The sequence below is a fragment of the Oryza glaberrima genome, chromosome 4, assembly GCF_000147395.1.
Source record: "Oryza glaberrima chromosome 4, OglaRS2, whole genome shotgun sequence".
Lineage (NCBI taxonomy): Eukaryota > Viridiplantae > Streptophyta > Magnoliopsida > Poales > Poaceae > Oryza > Oryza glaberrima.
The window spans coordinates 17,541,753-17,564,061 of record NC_068329.1 but is presented as its reverse complement, the minus strand read 5'-3'; the positions used below and the strand labels follow the sequence as shown (position 1 = coordinate 17,564,061).

The 22,309-nt window shown below is 45.9% G+C and overlaps 3 protein-coding genes across 4 annotated transcripts; all 3 read right to left on the bottom strand.

The window, feature by feature from the left end:
- Positions 1 to 189: 189 nt before the first annotated feature.
- On the bottom strand, positions 190 to 1,387 carry LOC127771392 (uncharacterized). The gene has a single exon (XM_052297295.1). The coding sequence runs from the start codon at positions 1,092 to 1,094 to the stop codon at positions 483 to 485; it is 612 nt and encodes a 203-aa protein (XP_052153255.1). The 5' UTR covers positions 1,095 to 1,387; the 3' UTR covers positions 190 to 482.
- Positions 1,388 to 6,325: 4,938 nt separating this feature from the next.
- Positions 6,326 to 13,578, bottom strand: LOC127771253 (uncharacterized). 2 transcript variants are annotated; one of them, XM_052297117.1, is made up of 6 exons: positions 13,424 to 13,578; positions 10,164 to 10,298; positions 7,950 to 8,197; positions 7,508 to 7,719; positions 7,130 to 7,391; positions 6,326 to 7,039 (listed from the first exon to the last, which is right to left on the bottom strand). In XM_052297117.1, exons 1-6 carry the CDS (start codon positions 13,476 to 13,478, stop codon positions 6,728 to 6,730), a joined length of 1,224 nt encoding a protein of 407 aa, XP_052153077.1. In that variant the 5' UTR covers positions 13,479 to 13,578; the 3' UTR covers positions 6,326 to 6,727. The 2 variants fall into 2 exon arrangements, with proteins under 2 accessions (XP_052153077.1, XP_052153078.1); XM_052297118.1 differs by lacking the exon at positions 10,164 to 10,298 and having other exon boundaries at positions 6,328 to 7,039.
- Positions 13,579 to 17,118: 3,540 nt separating this feature from the next.
- Positions 17,119 to 21,923, bottom strand: LOC127771254 (uncharacterized). Its single transcript, XM_052297119.1, has 5 exons — positions 21,747 to 21,923; positions 18,481 to 18,734; positions 18,112 to 18,323; positions 17,755 to 18,016; positions 17,119 to 17,645 (listed from the first exon to the last, which is right to left on the bottom strand). The coding sequence occupies exons 1-5, from the start codon at positions 21,799 to 21,801 to the stop codon at positions 17,337 to 17,339; spliced, it is 1,092 nt and encodes a 363-aa protein (XP_052153079.1). The 5' UTR covers positions 21,802 to 21,923; the 3' UTR covers positions 17,119 to 17,336.
- Positions 21,924 to 22,309: the final 386 nt, after the last annotated feature.

Here is a 22,309-nt window from a genome sequence, read left to right as displayed (position 1 = left end):
GTGATAGTTAATTTCTATTACTGCCGCTAGTGGTCGGTTCGAAACTGGCAGTTTACCGCCCGGTTTTCGAATTTGCAGGGATTATTGGATTAACATTTCTGTACTAGCTAGTGTGACAATATCACCGGTAGCGTTGTTCTTTAAGTAGCTTTGTGTGAGTGTGTGATGACAACGTACTGACGAGCTGGAACACATAATTAGAGATAGCAGGGTATACAATCTAATCAAACTCATATATACATGACAAAACCCTTTCTTTATGCAGGGAAAGCTCATATATGTGTAAATCAGTAAATGTAATTCACACTATCATCAGAATTAGAAGTTTAGAACAGGAAAAAAAAAGGACCTTCACAACTCGGAAACAAGAAGGGTAATATCTCTTATTTGAGCAAAAAAAGAAGGCGTATGCACGCGGCTAGCTAATATGGCTAGTGAAGCTGGAGGCGAATTGAAGCGCTGCTAGTAATCAAGCTCGATAATCAGGAGCAGCTTTTTTGCACCCGGAGAGGGCTGGATCTGGCGGGCGGCGTCGTCGTCCGGTCCGGGCGGCGCGCGCAGCACTCGGCGACGAGCGCCCGGCGCGCCGTGAGCAGGTCGGGCGGCACGAGCGGGCGGTCGAAGGCGGCGCAGTCCACCCAGTCCTTGAGCAGCTTCTCCTGCCCCCACATGTCCGGCACCCACACCCTCCCGGCCATCTCCCGCCTGTGCCGCTTCAGCCTCTCCCGCGCGCTCTCGCCCTGCAGGCCATCGTCCTCCTCGGCTTCCTTCAGCTCCTTCTTCGCTACCTGCTCCTCCTCTGACGCCGTCGACGAACCCTCCGCGGCGTGCTTGGGAATAACCGCCGCCGCCTCACTGGAATCGGACGTCGTCTTGGCGGCCACCTCCTCTGATTCCGACTCTGACGTCGACGTCTCCGCGGACTGCTCCAGCTGTGCCGCTTCATGGTGATCTGACGTCGTCTCGGCCGCCAGCGGGAGGCTTATTTCCTCCGTCGTCGGCACCAGCTGGTCGCCGCCGACGCCCATGCATGGCTCAGCCGGGTGATCCATGCCCGGCTCCGGCACCTCTTCGACGTCGCCGGAAGTCGCCATGCGGCCGGCTTGCTAGCTTAGCCAATCAACCTCTTAAGCTTACGCACACGCACACACACACGAACGAACGGCAAGCAAGCTAGCTACCGCAGCAGCAGCGGCTCCCGGCTGCCTTCCTTTGCCGGTGATATAAGTTCTCGCCTCGCGTGTGGGGGAAAAGATCAGGGTAGTAGGTGGTGGGGGACGGGTGGGGGAAGAAGCGGACACGTTACGAGGAGAGGGGAGAAGAGAGGAGAGACGGAGGCGACGCTTATGCATGGTGGCTGCGAGGGGAGCGTGGCCTGCTGCCTGCCTGCCTCCGCGCCTACTTGTGGCTGCCCTTTCCTCGCGACGTGGCCAGAGGCGGCAAACGTAACGTACTATACGTAGTACTAGCAAGCAAGCGCGCACGCGGATCGGAGCGCAACCCGCAACCACCAGTAGCGCGCCCGTAGTATTTGCGTTGGCGGAGCGGGGCTGCATCGTGAGGCTGGGAGGCAGCGCGGGGCGGCCTGGACGCAGGAGGGCCAATGGGTTGATGCCACCAGCAGATTTGATTTTTTCTTTGCAGGGTCCACATACACACGGAGAGCACCCGGCCCGGCGCTGCTGTCCGTCGTCGGCGTCCATTAACGTCAATAATCTGACCCAGCCGGCAGGCAGGCACTGCATCGATCGAGCTTGGCAAGCTGAATGCTACGGTTGGAGGTGGATGCTAATCTTGGACGTTCATGCAGTTGCCTAATCATGGTCCATGTGTTGGTCACTTGTTCACTTGGACTTCGGAGAGGCATGCAGTTATTGTACCTCACATATTTAGCGTCGGACGGTGCCATTCATCACAGCTGCATTTCACTTGGGACAAAACGGAAACATGTTGATGCAACGATTGTTGCTCTCTTGTCAGATTAATTTGGAACATCATATATAGTGTGCTTTTGACCTCAAAACGGCTAAAGATTGCCAACATCTTTTTGCGACTTGGCTTTCTGCTTTCTCAAATAAAACCAAAAATCTGATTGTCATTGGTATTGCTGCTGTAATCTGGACTGTTTAGAAGACCAGAAATAAAGCCTGCTTTGATAAAAATTTGCCTAATGATCCCACTGATGTAGTTTTCTTGGTTTGCCACTGGATGGAATCATGGGCTCTTTTGTAGAAGCTGGAGACAGATCAAAGAAGGCTGCTCTTGGGGCCAAGCTCATAAGGCAAATTGCAAGTGAAGTGTACAACTCCAGATTTGGATGGAGGCCGTTGGGGAGGCTGCAGTGCTGATCTTTTGCTGTTGGGTTTTCGGTCCTTGTTAGTCCCTGAAGTCTTGTTAGAGCAGGTACAATAGCAGGCTATAAGCCAGCTATAAACATATTTTAAAGAGATAAATGAAGAGAGAGAAGAGCAGCGGGCTACAGATCAGTAGCCAGCTGCAGCACGGACTCCAAGACGTAATGTGTGTATGACAGGTGGGACCAGGTATTAATAGTATAGTAAGTAACTATTGTATGAATTGGCTATTACATTGGCTATAGATGATTTGGTGCTAGTAGTGGGATATACTATTAAGGGCTTGTTTGGTACAGCTCCAACTCCTCAATTTAACTCCAGGAGTTGGGTCTGGAGTGGAATTGTGGAGCTGTCTAAATCCAGCTCCACAACTTTAGTTCATTTTGTGAGAGAGCTCCACCTAACTTCACTCCCAGTTTTGGTGGAGCTGAAACTGTTTGGCTGAGCTCCAGCTCCAGGAGGGGTGGAGCTTGTCAGGGTTACGGATAAGGTATACCCTCTACCCTTGGATATATGTCGTGTATTGATATGGTATACCTGCACGTATACGGACGCTTTATGTACACGTTAAGGAAATCCATCACGGAGTCCACAGACGGAAGGAGTCCTACTCGGATAGAAGTGGATCGTCACTGTATTGTGTAGGATCCGATGTCTCCGAGTTCTACTCGGAGACCAACTGACCTGCGGTATAAAAGGGACCCCCCGAGAGGACCTAAGGCATCAAATCTTATAGCCAAGACAACCACCACAGCCTACGAAGCTGGAACCTACAGGAGCCAAATCGCCGGGTGATCTAGTCGAACCAACTTGACTACGGTCTCGTCGGTATCATCGAGTTCTGCTATTCCCTTTGTAATCTGTGGTTTTCACTATATAATCCCATATCAACTGCATTAGGGCTATTACCTATCAAGGGGACTGAACCAGTATAATCCATGTTTTCCGTTTCCTTGATGTCGTACTACGTAGATCCTCGTACCAGTGTACCCCAATACCCTCTATATCTGGTCTACGGGTATCCCCCGTCGACAGAGCTGGAGCTGTGCCAAACAGGCCCTAAACTTGCTTTTATGCAAGTTTGAGGATGAGGATGTGTTCTTCTGTGTCTTCTGGACAGTTCTAGTCTGGAAAAAACAGCCAGTGTGTTGGCCTCCTTTTTTTTATTATTGTTTCAGTTTGTAAGACTTGCTTTTGTAATCTGTCATTTCTAGTAATGGAAATGGGGGCTTAATGCCCTTAGTCTAAAAAAATGTTGATGCAACGATTGTGGAATTAACGACTACAAACATACCATCCCCTGTAGCACAACAATTAAGTAACCGAGGGATGCACAACCATTAGTTACTCCACTATGATGGATTCTAATATCTCGGATGGACATCCACCCGTTTCTTGTATGTCAACTAAATAATTATGAAAAAATTTCATAAAAAATTACAAGATAGATTAATATGTAATATATCACTTCAGAAATATGCAAGTTCAAATTCGATTTCTAAAAGTTGTAACTAAAATAACAAGAACTTGTTATTTTTGTTGCAATTTGTAGAAATCAAATTTGAACTTTGCATGTTTGTGAAGTGATATATTACATATTAACCTATCATGCCAATTTTTTTGAAAAAAATTTCATAACCATTAAAATGACATGCTAGGAATGGGTGGACGTCCACCCCGAGTGTTTAAAACAGTTTCCCACTCCACTGTTCCCTGACAAAGAAAAACGAATGCAGCATGTCCACTTGTCCACGCGCAGGTGGCCCAAGAGGAAAGAGCAGGAGAAACCTCCAGTCACCACACCAACAGGAGAGGAGCGAGGCCAGAGAGAAAGAGCGTAGTAGTAGTAATGACGTCCTCGTTTATATTCCCGTTGTCGGCTTCCTCTTTTCTTGGACGACGATGCCTTCCCTAGTCCGGGCGTACGTCGATGGCTGCTTTTCTCCGTCCGCCCCAACCCGATTCCGCGACCGAAACAATCGCTGAGAAAAGACGCGCGCGTGCCCGCGTCGTCCTTCCGTCTCACGCGTGCCCGATGTGATGAGGTGATCGCGCGAGGCACGGCGCGCGGGTGGTGATCGGCAGCGCCACGCCCAGCGTGCGGCGCGGCCACTCATCACGGGGGGTTCGAGCGGGAGGAGACGCCGGTGCCGTCACACGCGCGCGGATGCTGCGATCCGTGCTCCGTTCTTCCTCGTCCGCTCGCTCGCGGCGCGCCAGCCACTGGATGGATGGATGGATGGATGACGCCGACGTGGGGACGGTGCTGTCGTCTCGTTCCTGCGGTTTCCGGTGGTATAGTGATGCACGCTTTTCTGCTCGTTGGAGCAAAATTAACACGAGCGCAACCAAAAGCATGGGAGTATATATTCGCGTACCCTGTTACTACTCGTAGTAGTTGGTATAGAAACTTTGTTGCAAACCGTAGAGTAGCCTTCAACGATGGTCGCGCCAGAGAAAGAAAAATTCCCAAACCGTTCGATTCCAATTAAGTTATTCGATTTGTTTCACGGAGAGCAAGTGATGGCCACGGAAACATGGAGGGGAAAACGTTGAAATGGGCCACGTAATGGGCCGACCGAGAGGACAGAGGAGGGTGTAGTTAGGGAAAAGTCTGACTTCAACAAAATATAGTCTAATCTGATTCATCTCTCTACCGTATAATCGGGTATAACGACTCCTTCAACTACTAAAACCGGTGTAAAATGATTCCTAGGTAGTATTGAAGGTGGTATTTGCTAATGTGGCGTCCATGTAGTATTTGCTGATGTGGCGTCCATGTAGCAGCCCGGTCATCAAAGATATTAAAAAGAAATAAGTAGGACTCACATGTCATCCTCTCCCCTCTCTCCCCCATGGCCCCATGTCTTCTCGGACTTCATCAGCAAGGCGGTGGGAGATTGAGGAGAGGGTGGTGTGTCGACAGTGGAGGAGCTCAGGGGAGCTATGCCCCCTCCTCCCCCCCTCCCCCCCCCCCAACACACACGTCTTCTCGGTGATAGCGGGGCAACGAGGCGACAACAGAGGGGGGAGGTTGAGGTCTGCGTTGTTTCGGCATGCGTTGGCCGCAGGAGGGGCGCCCATGCTTCCATGTCATAGAAGGAAGAGGTCCCAGCTCGTGTGGTTATTGTTTCCGCCACCTTGTCAGCCAATATGGCCAATGTATCACCCCTATGCTCCGATGCATCTGCGGTAGCAGGTTGGGAGCTAGGCACGCGGCAGAACAAGTAGAGCGGCTGGAGGCAATAGGGTGAGGGAATTAGCGGTGGTGGAACTAGTTGAGCTGCGGGCAGCAACAAAGTGAGGGAGATGGGTGGCGACGGCTTATCCACCCTGGGAATCCAAAAAGGGCAAATAGAGGCGGCAACCTCCACATCTCGCTTCCCTCAGACACTACCTACATCTCCATGCCTCCGTCGCCCCAACCACTCGAATGAGACATGGGAGACGCAACCACGACGATGACCCAACCTCGATGGGTTCGTCTACCACCGTCTTCTTTCCTCCGCCGTGGACCTCGGAGTGGGGGAGGTCAAGCTGGGGAGTCCCCAATTCTCTCTCTCTCCTTTCTCTTTCACTCCACTCTCTTTGCCTCGAGCTCAGCTCACTGCTTGGCAGGAGTACCAGAGGAAGATGGCCACTGACACGTCGCGAGATGGCCATGTTGCTCTAGGTAAGCGGTGTGCTCCGAGCCTCTAATAGTTGACTCGGTTGGGGGCGGGGGGCTCGTCGCTGATAGGAGCTTAGGTGAGCACCTTGCTGCCGCCCACCATTGCCTTGCTACATCCTGCCGCTGCCCAGGTACCATTCTACCGCTGAAAGGAAAAGGGAAGAGAGCTGAGGGGTAAGGGAAGGAAGAGAAGAAAACGAAGGGTGAATCAGAAGTGGACCCTACATGCTGACCCAGCTAGTTCAACTAGATAAACGTGCCACGTCAGGAAAAAAGCCACTCTCAAAACTGCCGAAGAAGTCAAAATACACTGATTTTAATAATCAGATTGTAGTTGAAGGATACAAATTAGATTGGACCTATATTTGAGGGAGTTAAAGTGGACTTATTTCTAGTTGTGCCTAAGCAACCCGACCAGACCAAGCCTTATGGGCCATAGTTTCTCGGTCCAAACGAAAACGAAACGCAATCCTAATGCGATTAGCCCATAACGAACTTGAACTTAGAGTTACACAGGCCGCAGTTCAAACACGGTGGGGAAGAACAGTCTCGGGCAGAAGTGTAGAAATCCGGCAAATTTCTCAATCATCCTAAATTGGGAAATCTTATTAAGTCACCACGAGTGACGACCAGCTCATTAACTATCAGGGCCAGCAATATGTACTTAATGAAGGACGGGAAAAGCACACTAGAGGAGTTCGAATCAGGAGGCCTGAGGTGGCTGATCCCCGAGCAGCAGTGACTTGACGATGGTGTCGGCCATCCCGTCGGCGAGAGGGAACATGTGGCCGGACTTGGGGAGCTCGTGGTAGACGACCCAGGGGAGTTTCTCGCTGAGGTACCTGGACAGGCTGACCGGCACGATCAGATCCTCGGCGCCGTGCCACAGGTGCACCTTCCCTTCGCCGCCGGCGAACGGGTCCTCGAGCTCCAGTGGGCTCCAGCTCCACTTCCCGAATCCGACTGTCATGTCGCGGTGCAGGCAGCCATACTCCCCCTGCTGCCTTATCTGCGGCTGCGACAACGACACGCAAACCGATGAGCAAAACGCCAGTTACAAGTAAATATGCAATGCAACGTGATGAAGTAATCCAGTGATCCTTACCATGTAGGTTCGGAAGGCGAACTTGGACAGGAGGAGCTTGTCTCCTTCAGAGAAGAGAGCCGGGTTGTAGGCGATGACGCTGGAGGCAGGGAAGAGCTTCTGGGAGTTCCACCAGTAGGTGAGCCATGGCAGGTGGTGTGAGACCCAGACCGCCCACTTATCCTGCGGGAGCTGCTGGTTCCAGACGTGCCACGACACGTTCGACGGCAAGCCGGACCACCAGTAGTTGCCCACGGGGGCAAGAATGGCCACCCCGGCGAGCCTGCATGAATAAACACATTGGTCAGAGTTCAGAAATTTGCAGTCCTGCCATAGATTTTTCAGAGAAGAAAACGCTGATCAGCTGAAGTAAGAACAGTGATAACACAAGCTAATTACCTGTGTGAGATGTGTTTGAGGCAGCTCCACATGATCTCGCCGCCCATGGAGAAGCCCATGAGGTAGAACTTGGGGCCCAGCTGCAGGTTGTCGGCGAGCTCCTCGATGTCCAGGGCGATGCTCTTCTCTGTACTTGCCAGGTTTGGGTCGCTCTCGGCGTACCCCGGCCGATCGAAGGACAGCTGGTAAATGCCCAGCTCTTGCGCCAGCTCCTGCACCAGTTTCAGTCTCAGTCCATGATATGATCATCATGATCATGTATCACTATGCTCTGAAATCTGAAACATAACTAAATACACTGTATTCTTCCCCCAGTTTCAAGATATACCGTAAATGACTAAATGTTAATACTTTGGAACGGAGGGAGTAGTTTTTAACCAGACTGTTTAAAGTGTTCAGACTTGAAAAAATGAACAAGATAGGTAAGTGCCAGTATCTTTACCGGGGAAATAGGGAGTGCATCGTATCTGCACGAGTCGAAACCATGAACAAAGATGATCTTGTACTTGGCCTGCTCCTTTGGAACGCCGGACTCCAGGTAGGCCAAATACCTACCGTCTTTGAGCCGTGTTCTTGTCCCTGTAATCGGAGGGCCACCCGGGGAGCCGCAGATCTTCGGAGGCGGAGGCTGGAGCTGACTGTACAGCAGCGCCGGCAAGAACACGGCCAGAGCTAGAATGAGCTTCCTTACTGAAAGTGATACACAGGTAACATGTCAAACTGACACTGTGTCACGATATCCATTTTCCACTACGTAACTAGGAATTGGTTTGAAAATTATGCACTGAACAGGAAAAGACCTGATGAGCAATTTTAGTTGATTTGTGTTGCAGCTTTGAATAGACTGTACAGCTGTACTTTTATGTGAGTTGAAGAGATACGTCTATTTCTGAACTTAGGCTTTCAGTTAAATTAAAGATCAGCGTAAAAAAAACTAAATTAAAGATGATAGGATTAATCGAATTGCAATGATATATTGACATCTGTATTGAACTGCTTGCAAACCAAAACTACCAATACATCCTGATCCTTGATAGTTCCTAGTCTACCGTGTCGTCAGAGCTCCCAAATAGCAAAGAGGCCCTCATGGCCTCATCAGTTTATCAGATATTCAGACTTCTATTAAATATTCCAGTAAGGAGAATATCCCAAACAATTGACAGATTCCTAAAGTCTACTATAACTACTTGCATATGTTACCCAAGAAGAAGATAAATAGCAAAGGACAAAGCAACATAGCATGTGAGCTCGGACCGTCAGTCTATATAATATAGCCCACGTTCATCTTCACCCATAGTCAAATCAACCGCCACATGGACTAAACAACTAATATATGTTCGAATAATCCATACTCCCTCGGTCCATAAAAAAAATGAGTTTGCTATTTCATTCCTATCTTTCAAGTTTTGGTCCGTAACATCTTATATCAGAATTTATTTTCTTGCATGCCCAACTTATAGTTATACTCAGTTACATATCACTTACACCCAGGTACATATAACCTACATTCAGGTAAAGTGCACAAAAAATAGATTTTACAACAATTTTTCTCTCTAGATTTACTAATAGGAGTATATAATGTATTATTCATATTCATCGTATTAGATATGTTATATCTTGTACTAGGCTTACTTATACAACGAATGAAGTATACAACAAGAGGATCAATAATGTACTGCATGTTTTTTCATACCACAACAAGGCGACATAACAAAGAAAATTCAATATTCTTTTAATGATACATACAGGTTGTCTAACACTACTAACAGACAAATGATCTGCTCATGCAGATCAATAAATCATGATACTTACTCATTCTGTCGTAAAAATAACCTAACCTAATTTGAAAGAAGACACAATCTATTACGATGAATCTGTTGTAGCTTACAGCTGTTCAAGTGAATGATGGTTAGGCACAGAGTTAACATGTGGCCAGTCCAAAAATGACGTGAATATTAAGGAAGAATATAATATCAAATAATTAGAAGGGGTGAGGCTTCGAATCCAGATTGTCTAGCCCACCACCTTGTGAAGCTAGCCAGAAGATCTATGGGCGTTTCTCAACATGTGGCCAGTCCAAGGACTAAAGCATACTACTTCCGTCCTAGAAAGACTGTAGTTTTGCACTATTTATATCTAACATTTGACCGTTCGTCTTATCTAAAAAGAAAATTTGATTAGTATTTTTATTGTTATTAGATAGTAAAACATAAATAATATTTTATGTGTGACTATTTTTTTAATTTTTTCATGAATTTTCGAAATAAGACGGACGGTCAAATGTTGGATACGGAACATACAACTACACTTAAAATGGGACAGATGTAGTACAATACTAATTCACTATCCTATCAAGTCACAATCAACTGCATGGATCATTCGGTTCAGTTCTAGAGTCAAAAGCGCACACCTTTTGTACCTCTACACCTTTTGTACCTCTACAGCTGAGAAAATGTCAAGAAGAACACACCAGGCCTTGTTTAGATCCAAACTATTTATTCAAACTTTTAACTTTTTTATCACATCAAAACTTTTCTACACACACAAACTTCTAACTTTTCCGTCACATCATTCCAATTTCAACCATGAACAAAGATGATCTTGTACTTGGCCTGCTCCTTTGGAACGCCGGACTCCAGGTAGGCCAAATACCTACCGTCTTTGAGCCGTGTTCTTGTCCCTGTAATCGGAGGGCCACCCGGGGAGCCGCAGATCTTCGGAGGCGGAGGCTGGAGCTGACTGTACAGCAGCGCCGGCAAGAACACGGCCAGAGCTAGAATGAGCTTCCTTACTGAAAGTGATACACAGGTAACATGTCAAACTGACACTGTGTCACGATATCCATTTTCCACTACGTAACTAGGAATTGGTTTGAAAATTATGCACTGAACAGGAAAAGACCTGATGAGCAATTTTAGTTGATTTGTGTTGCAGCTTTGAATAGACTGTACAGCTGTACTTTTATGTGAGTTGAAGAGATACGTCTATTTCTGAACTTAGGCTTTCAGTTAAATTAAAGATCAGCGTAAAAAAAACTAAATTAAAGATGATAGGATTAATCGAATTGCAATGATATATTGACATCTGTATTGAACTGCTTGCAAACCAAAACTACCAATACATCCTGATCCTTGATAGTTCCTAGTCTACCGTGTCGTCAGAGCTCCCAAATAGCAAAGAGGCCCTCATGGCCTCATCAGTTTATCAGATATTCAGACTTCTATTAAATATTCCAGTAAGGAGAATATCCCAAACAATTGACAGATTCCTAAAGTCTACTATAACTACTTGCATATGTTACCCAAGAAGAAGATAAATAGCAAAGGACAAAGCAACATAGCATGTGAGCTCGGACCGTCAGTCTATATAATATAGCCCACGTTCATCTTCACCCATAGTCAAATCAACCGCCACATGGACTAAACAACTAATATATGTTCGAATAATCCATACTCCCTCGGTCCATAAAAAAAATGAGTTTGCTATTTCATTCCTATCTTTCAAGTTTTGGTCCGTAACATCTTATATCAGAATTTATTTTCTTGCATGCCCAACTTATAGTTATACTCAGTTACATATCACTTACACCCAGGTACATATAACCTACATTCAGGTAAAGTGCACAAAAAATAGATTTTACAACAATTTTTCTCTCTAGATTTACTAATAGGAGTATATAATGTATTATTCATATTCATCGTATTAGATATGTTATATCTTGTACTAGGCTTACTTATACAACGAATGAAGTATACAACAAGAGGATCAATAATGTACTGCATGTTTTTTCATACCACAACAAGGCGACATAACAAAGAAAATTCAATATTCTTTTAATGATACATACAGGTTGTCTAACACTACTAACAGACAAATGATCTGCTCATGCAGATCAATAAATCATGATACTTACTCATTCTGTCGTAAAAATAACCTAACCTAATTTGAAAGAAGACACAATCTATTACGATGAATCTGTTGTAGCTTACAGCTGTTCAAGTGAATGATGGTTAGGCACAGAGTTAACATGTGGCCAGTCCAAAAATGACGTGAATATTAAGGAAGAATATAATATCAAATAATTAGAAGGGGTGAGGCTTCGAATCCAGATTGTCTAGCCCACCACCTTGTGAAGCTAGCCAGAAGATCTATGGGCGTTTCTCAACATGTGGCCAGTCCAAGGACTAAAGCATACTACTTCCGTCCTAGAAAGACTGTAGTTTTGCACTATTTATATCTAACATTTGACCGTTCGTCTTATCTAAAAAGAAAATTTGATTAGTATTTTTATTGTTATTAGATAGTAAAACATAAATAATATTTTATGTGTGACTATTTTTTTAATTTTTTCATGAATTTTCGAAATAAGACGGACGGTCAAATGTTGGATACGGAACATACAACTACACTTAAAATGGGACAGATGTAGTACAATACTAATTCACTATCCTATCAAGTCACAATCAACTGCATGGATCATTCGGTTCAGTTCTAGAGTCAAAAGCGCACACCTTTTGTACCTCTACACCTTTTGTACCTCTACAGCTGAGAAAATGTCAAGAAGAACACACCAGGCCTTGTTTAGATCCAAACTATTTATTCAAACTTTTAACTTTTTTATCACATCAAAACTTTTCTACACACACAAACTTCTAACTTTTCCGTCACATCATTCCAATTTCAACCAAACTTCTAATTTTGGCGTGAACTAAACACACAGCTAATTTCTTCCTTTGGAAATAGCAAAAAAATCTACTTATGACTTCTTCGATACATATCTGTAAAGAAAATACATGGTCACCAAGATTGATAAAGCTGACAGTGGCAGAAATATGTACTGCTAAAAAAATGTAATAAAAAGAACATCGAAAGGAAAGTGAATTTAATATTTCATTATCTAAAAAAATGACTTTAAAATATTGTAGCGAGGGATAATTGTAAAAACACTTTGCAGATTAATTAGTAGAGTCTGAAAGCATGATGACGGCTCCCGCAAAGAAAATGATGTTGGGATAAAGATGTTCCAAAAAAGATTAACCATAGGACCTGGAGTATCATTTTATCAGCATGTAAGAAAGTTTAGAGCAAAACTAAACAAATAATATCAACTTGGAATGCCATTTTCAGGCCCAAGTTCATCACTCCATCCATAGTCAACTCGGTCCCCCACGTACATACATGGACTAATCAATAAGGTGATGTGCAATGGTGGTCATAAATAATACTCCTACTAGTAGCTTGTTCCAGTTTGTTGAATAATCAACAGGTACTGCTACGAACTGCAGATCAAGATCTAATCGAGTGTGCTCGTCCAAGAGTCTGGAGGCGTGATTTGCGATCGTACCTCTCGGCACCTCCTCCATGTTCAGCTCGAAGATAACAAACAATTTTCCTAGCCGGGTAAGTCAGTAACCACAACCAGATCTTTCTATCTAATAAGAAGTTCTCTAAAATGAACAACTGCAAAGATATCACGTATTTGTCGCACTCTCAATGGCCAAGAAAGCACTTCGGCCAAGCAGAGCAGCACGATAAAACCAAAGCTAGAAAAAAAAAAAGGCGAGTTACTTTGAGCCGAACACATATACACAAAGACATGTTTGCTCTAACAATTCTGTTGTTTCTTTTCGAGACAATGAACAATTCCGTCGGTTGACGCTCTACCTCGAGCAAAACCAATTCACAGCCACTAGCCTGCCCGTAGAAAACGAACAGACGACTAGCTTTTGCCACCGAGCAAAACTCGCAAAATCAAACCGTAGTAGCACAAGAACAAGCACTATCAGCAGGAGCATAGAACCAACCGGCCGCCCAAACACGAGCCTGAAGAAAGACACGCGCATACAGAGAACTAACGAGAGAGAGAGAGAGAGAGAGAGAGAGAGAGAGAGAGAGAGAGAGAGAGATTGCACGCACCGCCGGAGGAGGCCGGGGCCGGCCTCGGTGGCCGCTTCACGCCGGAGGCCGCCATGCGGCGGTTGCCAAGGCCAGCAAAGGCAGCAAGCGATCGAGTTCGCGAGGGAGTGGGAGAAGAGAGGAGCCAAGCAACAGCAACAACGGCGAGTCCACAGTACACGGCCGGGCAGTGGCTTTTATGGACGGCGGCCCGGGCGCTCCTGTGCCGACGTGCACCGCTGTCACGTATCAGTGCATAGGCCACTGTGGGGCCCAATAGACAGGGCCCAGGAAAATCACGTGGGGCCAGCGGCGTTAATGCCAAGAAGTCATCGTCTCTGCTGGGCGCAGGAAAAGAAGCCGTGGCAGAAGCAAACAGCAGGTCGGCGACGGCGTCAGCAGCACCAGGTATCGACGTTGTGGCAGAAAATCCTTTCCACTTTAAACGTCTGTGAGTCAGATTAGTCTGATAGGCTTATCCGCATCGGCTTTATTAATATTCGTGGCCTCATGATTTGCCCAGGTTTTAAACTTTATTTTATTTTTATTAAGTATTTTAGCGTGGTTTTTTCAAACTTTTAATCGTTCCGGTTATAATTATTATTGAGTAGTTAATAAATCGTTCTGATGTATAATTAGTTTTTGGTTTATCAATACTCCATTCGTTCTAAAATAAGCTAAACTTGTACGGGACTTGACACGTAAAGATATGCTATATTATGTTATATTCTATATGAGATTGATTTATTTTGAGAACAGACGAAGAAGTTCGTTACGGCTAATAAATCGTTTGGTACGCCAGTAGGCGGTAGCAGCTGCACATAGCTCATGCCCCTCGTCATCTCCGAGCAGCAAACCGGCGACGGCACGATGGCGTCGGGAGTGCTATTGGCAACCGAGGAACAGGTGGGCGGCCGTGGGAAGTTCGTGGTAAGATGACCCAAGTTTTGCTAAGCGAGTTTGGTAATCAAGCGGATGTTTGTTTATTGGGAATGTAGCACGGAGGAGGTAAGAAGGATTGTCGTACATGGCGATCCCGTTTGTTATAGTATTTGAGATGCCGGACTGAAGGTAGACCAATTGCTTGCTTCTTGGTGCCGTACTGCCGTGACCGGGAAACCGTCCGACGAGCTCGGAATTTGGGAGAAGCCGACGGGATACACTAGTGGCTCCTTTCAAATTACGAGATCGCCAATAATTAACACCAGATTTTGACGAGAAATAAAATAGTAAAATTTGATACCACTTTTTTTTTAAAGGGACACCTGCTGGTACAAATTCTGGTCCGTGAGAGATTCGGAGTACTAAATGTACTTGATTATCTTTTCGACGGAGTTGATAAATCTCGTACGGCTAAAATTAATACTCCCTCTGTCTTATATATTCTTATATATTTTAATATAAGGAATTTTAATATTTTACTTGTACTGTTTGACCACTCGTCTTATTTAAAAAATTTGTGTAAATATAAAAATAAAAAGTTGTGCTTAAAGTACTTTGAATAATAAAATAAGTCACAAATAAAATAAATAAAAGTTGTGCTCAAAGTACTTTGGATAATAAAATAAGTCACAAATAAAATAAATAATAATTCCATTTTTTAAAAAATAAGATGAGTGGTCACACAGTGCAAGAAAAATATCAAAATCAATCCCTTGTATTAGGGGACGAAGGCGTCGAAGGGAGTATATTTTTTTCAACCAGACCGTTGAAAAATCGGGAAAAGATAAGTAGCACTTAATTATTCAGAGAACGCCCAGTTCTACAGTTTTTTCAATGAGGGCTGCTACCCCACGGGATACCGTGAAAATAGTGCACTCACAGGATAATTAAAAAAGCACCGACAACATAAAGGAGCACCCTGCAGAACACGTGATTTGTCTCGATACCTAGCCACCGCCTGCTCGTGGTATTGTAGCCGGAGCAGCGGCCACCTTACCTCGCTGGTGTCATCGCCGCCCCTGAGCACCTAGAGTAGCAGCTACCTCACGCGCCATACCTCGCCGGCATCATCGCTCATGAGCACCCAGAGTAGCAGCTACCTCACCGCCAAATCCTCATGGTACCTTGGGTAAGGTACCGAGGTGGTACCTAGTACATTGGTATCGGCTGGTACCTGGTACCCTGGTATCGATTGATACCTGGTACCCTAGGTATCGAGCTGGTACCTAGGTATCAGACCTTGGTACCTAGGTATCAGGTCACCTGGTACCCTGGGTATCGAGCTGGTACCTAGGTATCAGGCCTTTGTACCTGGGTATCAGACCTTGGTACCTAGGTATCAGTGTGATACCCCAAGAGAGAGGAGGAGGAGTCGCGGGTCGGAGAGGTCGAGCAGCGGGGCGGCGACGGAGGAAGAGGAAGAGGAAGTGACAGATCTGGTGCCTACCTTGTGCCATTCCGTCGCTCATTGACGTGCCTCGCTCCAAACCGCCAAACCCGTGGCTCCATTGACGCCGCCTAGAGCAGCTCCTCATCGCTCATGTTGTGCCAAAGCACTCGCCCCTGATGGCCGCGTCCACCGCTCCCCGGCCGTAGAAGGCGCCAGCGCCGCCGAGGAGGAGGGCGGTAGTGGCGAGGAAGCTAGCGGCAAGAATGACGAAGAGGAGGAGCGGCTTGAGGAGCTTGAGGGGGAGGCTTCTCGACGGCGGCCGTCGCCTGTGGCGGTCGGGAGCCCCGCCGGCTGTCGTCCAGGTCGTCCGCGGGGGCTGGTGGTGATGGCACCGTTGTCGTCGTCGCCGTCGCCACCGTCGTCGTCGTCGCCATCGTCGTCGTCGCCTTCGTGCTCATGGTGGGTAGTCAGAGCGAGTGGAGGGGAAGAGAGAGAGAGAGAGAGCGAGCGAGTGGAGGGGAAGAGAGAGAGAGAGCGAGCGAGTGGAGGGGAAGAGAGAGAAGGAGATAAGGCACTAGTACTATTCCGTCGCCACGGAACACCGTTCAGTAGTTTTTTCTGTTTTTCAATTCAAGTGGTTCGGATTCATTAGATCGTTCTCTCAATTATAAAGCTTTCGAAGCTTTTAAAAAAGAGTGTAAAAAGAACAGTAACCGTGAAGCTTTCAGAGGGAGAAAAACATAGTGGGAAGCTTAAAGGCAAAAAATCAAAAGGAAAATAAAGCAAGAGAGCAACACGGTCCAAAACAAACCAATTACTCGCCCAAGTCCTCTGTGTGGGGCTACTGTACGAGCAGTATCTGCCAGGCAAAGACGATTATTAGAGCAGTGCCCAAGGCCCTAACATCCTCTGCAGATCCCCGATCCGCCAACATCAATCAGACATACTCCTACTCACTTCGTCAAAAAAAAAAAAAACTCAAGGAGTACCATCAATCCATCTCAAAAAAATTCAAAAAGGGAAGGGAAAAAACAAACCCAAGAGCAGGAAGTGTGAAAGAGATGACTTGAGGCCTGACCGACCGCGAAAATAGAAGCCCGGCCCATAGTGGTCTCATTGCAGATGTCTACATCTACATTCCTATCGACGATGGGTACTGATGATAATGCAAAGTTGAGGTTGAGTTTCCATGTGCCGCTATCTGTTCTTTTTCTATAACAAAAGCAGGTCCAAAACTAGACCGATTCTCGCGTTCCAGATTATAAGCCTTGTCTTATGAAGAACCTGCAATTAACGAGGATCAGTGGCAGTTGAACTCAACAAGCAAGCTACCTCATCACTGCAGCCAGTAGGAAAACAAGTTCACTGCATGATGCACTTCAGGTGAGCCAATAGGAAAACAAGACGTTGATAAACTATCCAGATATCGGATGAAAAATTCAGTGAAGATACAACCACAACAGTATAATCAACGAACTGCTTTTCTTTTACTGACGACCGGCCGATTAACTACGCTGTCAATGCCAGCAATATGTACTTAACGAAGCACCAAGAAACGCACTCCACATTGGTGAACGGGGAGGACCAGAGTTCGAATCAGGATCAGGCCTGAGGTGGCTGATCGCCGAGCAGCAGCGACTTGACGATGGTATCGGCCATCCCGTCGGCGAGCGGGAACATGTGGCCGGACTTGGGGAGCTCGTGGTAGACGACCCAGGGCAGCTTCTCGCTTAGGTACCTGGACAGGCTGACCGGCACGATCAGGTCCTCGGCGCCGTGCCACAGGTGCACCTTCCCTTCGCCGCCGGCGAACGGGTCCTCGAGCTCCAGCGGGCTCCAGCTCCACTTCCCGAATCCGACCGTCATGTCGCGGTGCAGGCAGCTGTACTCCCCCTGCTGCCTTATCTGCGGCTGCGACGACGACGACAACGACAACGACAACGACACGCAAACCGATGAGCAAACGCTAGTTACAACTAAATATGCAACGCAAGTGATGAAGCGATCCGGTGATCCTTACCATGTAGGTTCGGAAGGCGAATTTGGGCATGATGAGCTTGTCTTCCTCAGAGAGGAGGGCCGGGTTGTAGGCGATGACGCTGGAGGCAGGGAAGAGCTTCTGGGAGTTCCACCAGTAGGTGAGCCACGGCAGGTGGTGGGAGACCCAGACCGCCCACTTGTCCTGCGGGAGCTGCTGGTTCCAGGCGTGCCACGACACGTTCGACGGCAAGCCGGACCACCAGTAGTTGCCCACGGGGCCAAGAATGGCCACCCCGGCGAGCCTGCATGAATAAACACATTGGTCAGAATTCAGAAACAAGCAGTCCTGCACTCCTGCCATAGATTTTCCGGAGATGAAAATGGTGATCGACTCTACCTGTGTGAGATGTGCTTGAGGCAGCTCCACATGATCTCTCCGCCCATGGAGAAGCCCATGAGGTAGAACTTGGGGCCCAGCTGCAGGTTGTCCGCGAGCTCCTCGACGTCCAGGGCTATGCTCTTCTCTGTACTTGCCGGGTTTGGGTCGCTCTCGGCGTACCCCGGCCGATCGAAGGACAGCTGGTAAATGCCCAGCTCTTGCGCCAGCTCCTGCACCGGTTTCAGCCCATGACATGATCATCACAATTCATCATGATCACAGATCACTTCTATTCTGAAGTCTGAACATAACTAGATGCACTGTAGTTTTAACCAGACTGTCCAAGTGTTCAGTCTGATCACAAAGGAACAAGTGCAGTGTATTTACCGGGGAAATTGGGAGAGCATCGTATCTGCACGAGTCAAAACCATGAACAAAGATGATCTTGTACTTGGCCTGGTCCTTTGGGACGCCGGACTCCAGGTAGGCCAAATGCCTACCGTCCTTGAGCTGTGTTCTTGTCCCTGTAACCGGAGGGCCACCCGGGGAGCCGCAGATCTTCGGAGGCGGAGGCTGGAGCTGCTGGTACACCAGCGCCGGCAAGAACACGGCCAGAGCTAGGATGAGCTTCCTCACCATACCTGTGAAAGTGATGCAGGCAACAATGTCAAACTCTGATGCTGTGTGGCAAGACTGGCGATAATATCCATTTAATTTCCACTCTGTAACTGGGTATTGTTTTGAAAATTTTGCACTGAATAGGAAAAAAGTCTAATAAATAATTTTTATGTTGGTTCATTTTGCAGCGCTGAATAGGCTATACTTTTATGTGGGTTCAAGAGATAAGTCTATTTCTGAACTTAGGATTTCACCCAAATTAAAGATGATATAGCACGCTTAATCAAATTGCAATGACACAATACATGCAATTTGTATTGATTGCATGAAAACCAACACAATAAAAATACATCCTGACATCTGTATTGAGTCCTTGTGGGTAGAGCTTCCATATACTAGCAAAGAGGCCGTCATCAGTTTGTCAGATATTCATACATCTATTAAATATTCCAGTAAGGGAAATATCCCAAACAATTGACAAGTTCTTAAAGTCTAGAAGGATAGCTAGTGATAAGAGATCCCAAACAAATAATTAACTACACGATGTGCATCTCTTACCCTAAGAAGAGGATAAATAGAGAAGGACAAGCAACGTAACATGGTATCATGTGAGCTCGGACTTTGTCAGTCTATAGCTCACGTTCATCTTCATCCATAGTCAAATAAATCCCCCCACGTGGATTAAATAATTAATATAGGCTTGAACGTTCCATATGCAACAAGAGTATCAGTGATATATTCTACAACGTTTTTTTCATTCCACAACAAAGCAGCGTAACAAAAAAAATTAAATCTTCTTCTAATATGACGCATACATGTTGTCTAAATACTAACAGAGAGATAGTCTGCTCAGTGACGGATCAAAAAAAAAAAAAATCAGGCGAGACTATAAATGAACGGCTAGGTACAGAGTTATCATGTGGTCAGTCCGAAGACTAAAATGTACACCCCTTTCATAATTCACTATCCTATCAAGTCACGATCAACCCCATGGATCATTCAGTTCAGTTCTAGAGTCAAAACCACACACCTGTTGTGCTTCTACAGCTGAGAAAATGTGAAGAACACACAGCTAATTTCTTCCTTTGGAAAATAGCAAAGGATCTACTTATGACTTCTTCGATACATATTTGTAAAGTAAACACATGGTCAGTTGGTCACCAACATTGATAAAGCTGGCAGGGACAGAGATATGTACCGCTCGAAAATTTTATGTACAGATGGTTGAAACCTAAGATTGGATAGCCAATAAAAAAGAGATGGAAAGGTAAGTGACTTTAAAATATTGTAGTGAGAATAATTATAAGAACACTTTGTAGATTAATTAGTAGAGTCTGAAAGCATGATGACGGACAAAGATGTAAAAGAGAAGGATTAATCATAGGACCTGGAGTGTCATTTTATCCGCACTTAAGAAAGCTTATCAGTACTTATAGAAAGCTTATCAGTACTTAAAGAAAGCTTAGAGCAAAACAAAATAAACAATATCAACTTGGAGTGTCATTTTCAAGCACAAGTTCATCACTTCATCCATAGTCAACTCGGTCCCTACGTGCATACTCCTTCCGTCCCAAAATAAACCAACATCGTGATAGGATGTGACACATCATAGTAACGAGTCTGAACACGTAGAATGTCCAGATTCGTTGTATTAGGATGTGTCACAATTTAGTATGAGGTTGGTTTATTTTGAGACGGGTGGAGTACATGGACTACTCAATAGGGGGTGATGTGCGATAATGGTCATAAATACTCTCTCCATCCCATTTTAAGTGCAGTTGTGAATTTCTGTGTCTAACTTTTGACCGTCTATATTATTTAATTTTTCTATGATTAGAATTTTTATTGTTATTAGATAATAATAAAACATGAATAATACTTTATACGCGACTTACTTTTTATTTTTGATAAAATTTTTAAATAAAACGGACGGTTAAACGTTGTACAGAAACCCGTTTAAAATGAGACGGAGGGAGTAATCACCAGGAACAGGTACGAATTACAGATCAAGATCTACGCGAGTATTCGTCCAAGAGCCTGGAGGCGTGGTTTGCGATCGCACCTCTCGGCACCTCCTCCTTGTTCAAATGTTCAGCCCGAAGCCCGAAGGTAACCTAAACAATTCTCTTAGCCGGCCAGCCGGGCAACCGAATCTTTCAAGGGAAAAAAAACTAAAATGAACAAGTACAAAGGTATCACGTTCGCTCTCTCAATAACAAAGAAAGCACTTAAGGCCAAGAAGAGCAACACGATAAAAACAAAAGGGTGCAACAAAAAGGTGAGCAACTTTGAGCAGAACAAATACTCCCTCTGACCTCTGTTCTTAAACAAAATCATGCCTAGCATCCCCCGAGGCAACTTAGTAGTAGAAAGGAAAAAAAAAAGTCTTCCATTAACAGAAAATTGGGTGGGTGGGAAGTAAATATTATACCAGAGATAAAATTTTCGATTCATACACTGATAGAGATGAAATTACTCCCTCCATCCTAAAATATAGCAACTTCTCCGCTACTTTTTTTCCCTCAATCAATTACAATCATTCCCGGTATACTTTCTCATCTCAATTGATCATAACAATTTATTTTCAAATCTCAATTTCTTAACTCCACGTAAAATTTCAAAACTACTTGTATTTGGGATTATTTATTTTGAAACAAAATTTAAACTTCAAAAATCCCTTACTTTGGACAGATGGAGTATATAAAAAAAGACATGTTTTGCTAAACTCAAAATACGCCCTCTGCTCTAACAGTTCTGTTGGTTGAAGCTCTACTCCTCTACCTCGAGCAAAACCAATTCACAGCCACTAGCTGCCCGTAAGAAACGATCGAACGGATGACTAGCTTTGCTACCGAACAAACTGTGGCAAAATCAAACCGTAGCAAACCACAAAAGCAAGCACGAGCAGGCGCAGAGATCCAACAATCGTCCGCACAGACACGAGCCAGGAGAAAGACGCATACAGAGAGCTAACGCCGGAGAGACCGATCGAGAGAGAGAGAGAGAGAGAGAGAGAGAGAGAGGGTTGCACGTACCGCCGGAGGAGGCCGGGGCCGGCCGCGGTGGCCGCTTCACGCCAGACGCCGCCATGGATCCCCTGCAGCGGCGGCGAGGGGCGAGGAGCGAGTTCCGCGAGTGGGAGGAGAAGAAACTCCAGCTGAAGCTAACTCCGCGCGAGCCAGCAACAAACGACGGCAGTGGCTTTATGAACTTCCCGCTGTGTGCCGACCTGCACGGCGGTCACGTTGGGTTAAAACCCCAGCATAGTCCACTGTATGGGGCCCACGAGACAGGGCCCAGAGAAATCGCGTGGGGGCCACTGGCGTTAATGCCGAGAAGTCGTTGTCTCTGCTGTATTTTATGGTGTGAGCACAGGAAAAGGAACCGTGGCAGAAGCAAACAGCAGCTCGGCGACGGCGTCAGCAGCTCAGTATCGACAATGTTTCAGAAAATCTTTTTTTTTCACTTTAAAAAAATGGTTCTGAGTCAAAATTACGTGGCCAACCTGATAGACTTGTAGGTGCATCAGTTTCAGTTTCAGTGGTATTCATTTCTACTGAAAACAGAGATAAAGTTAAGAAAAAAAAATTAAAAAATA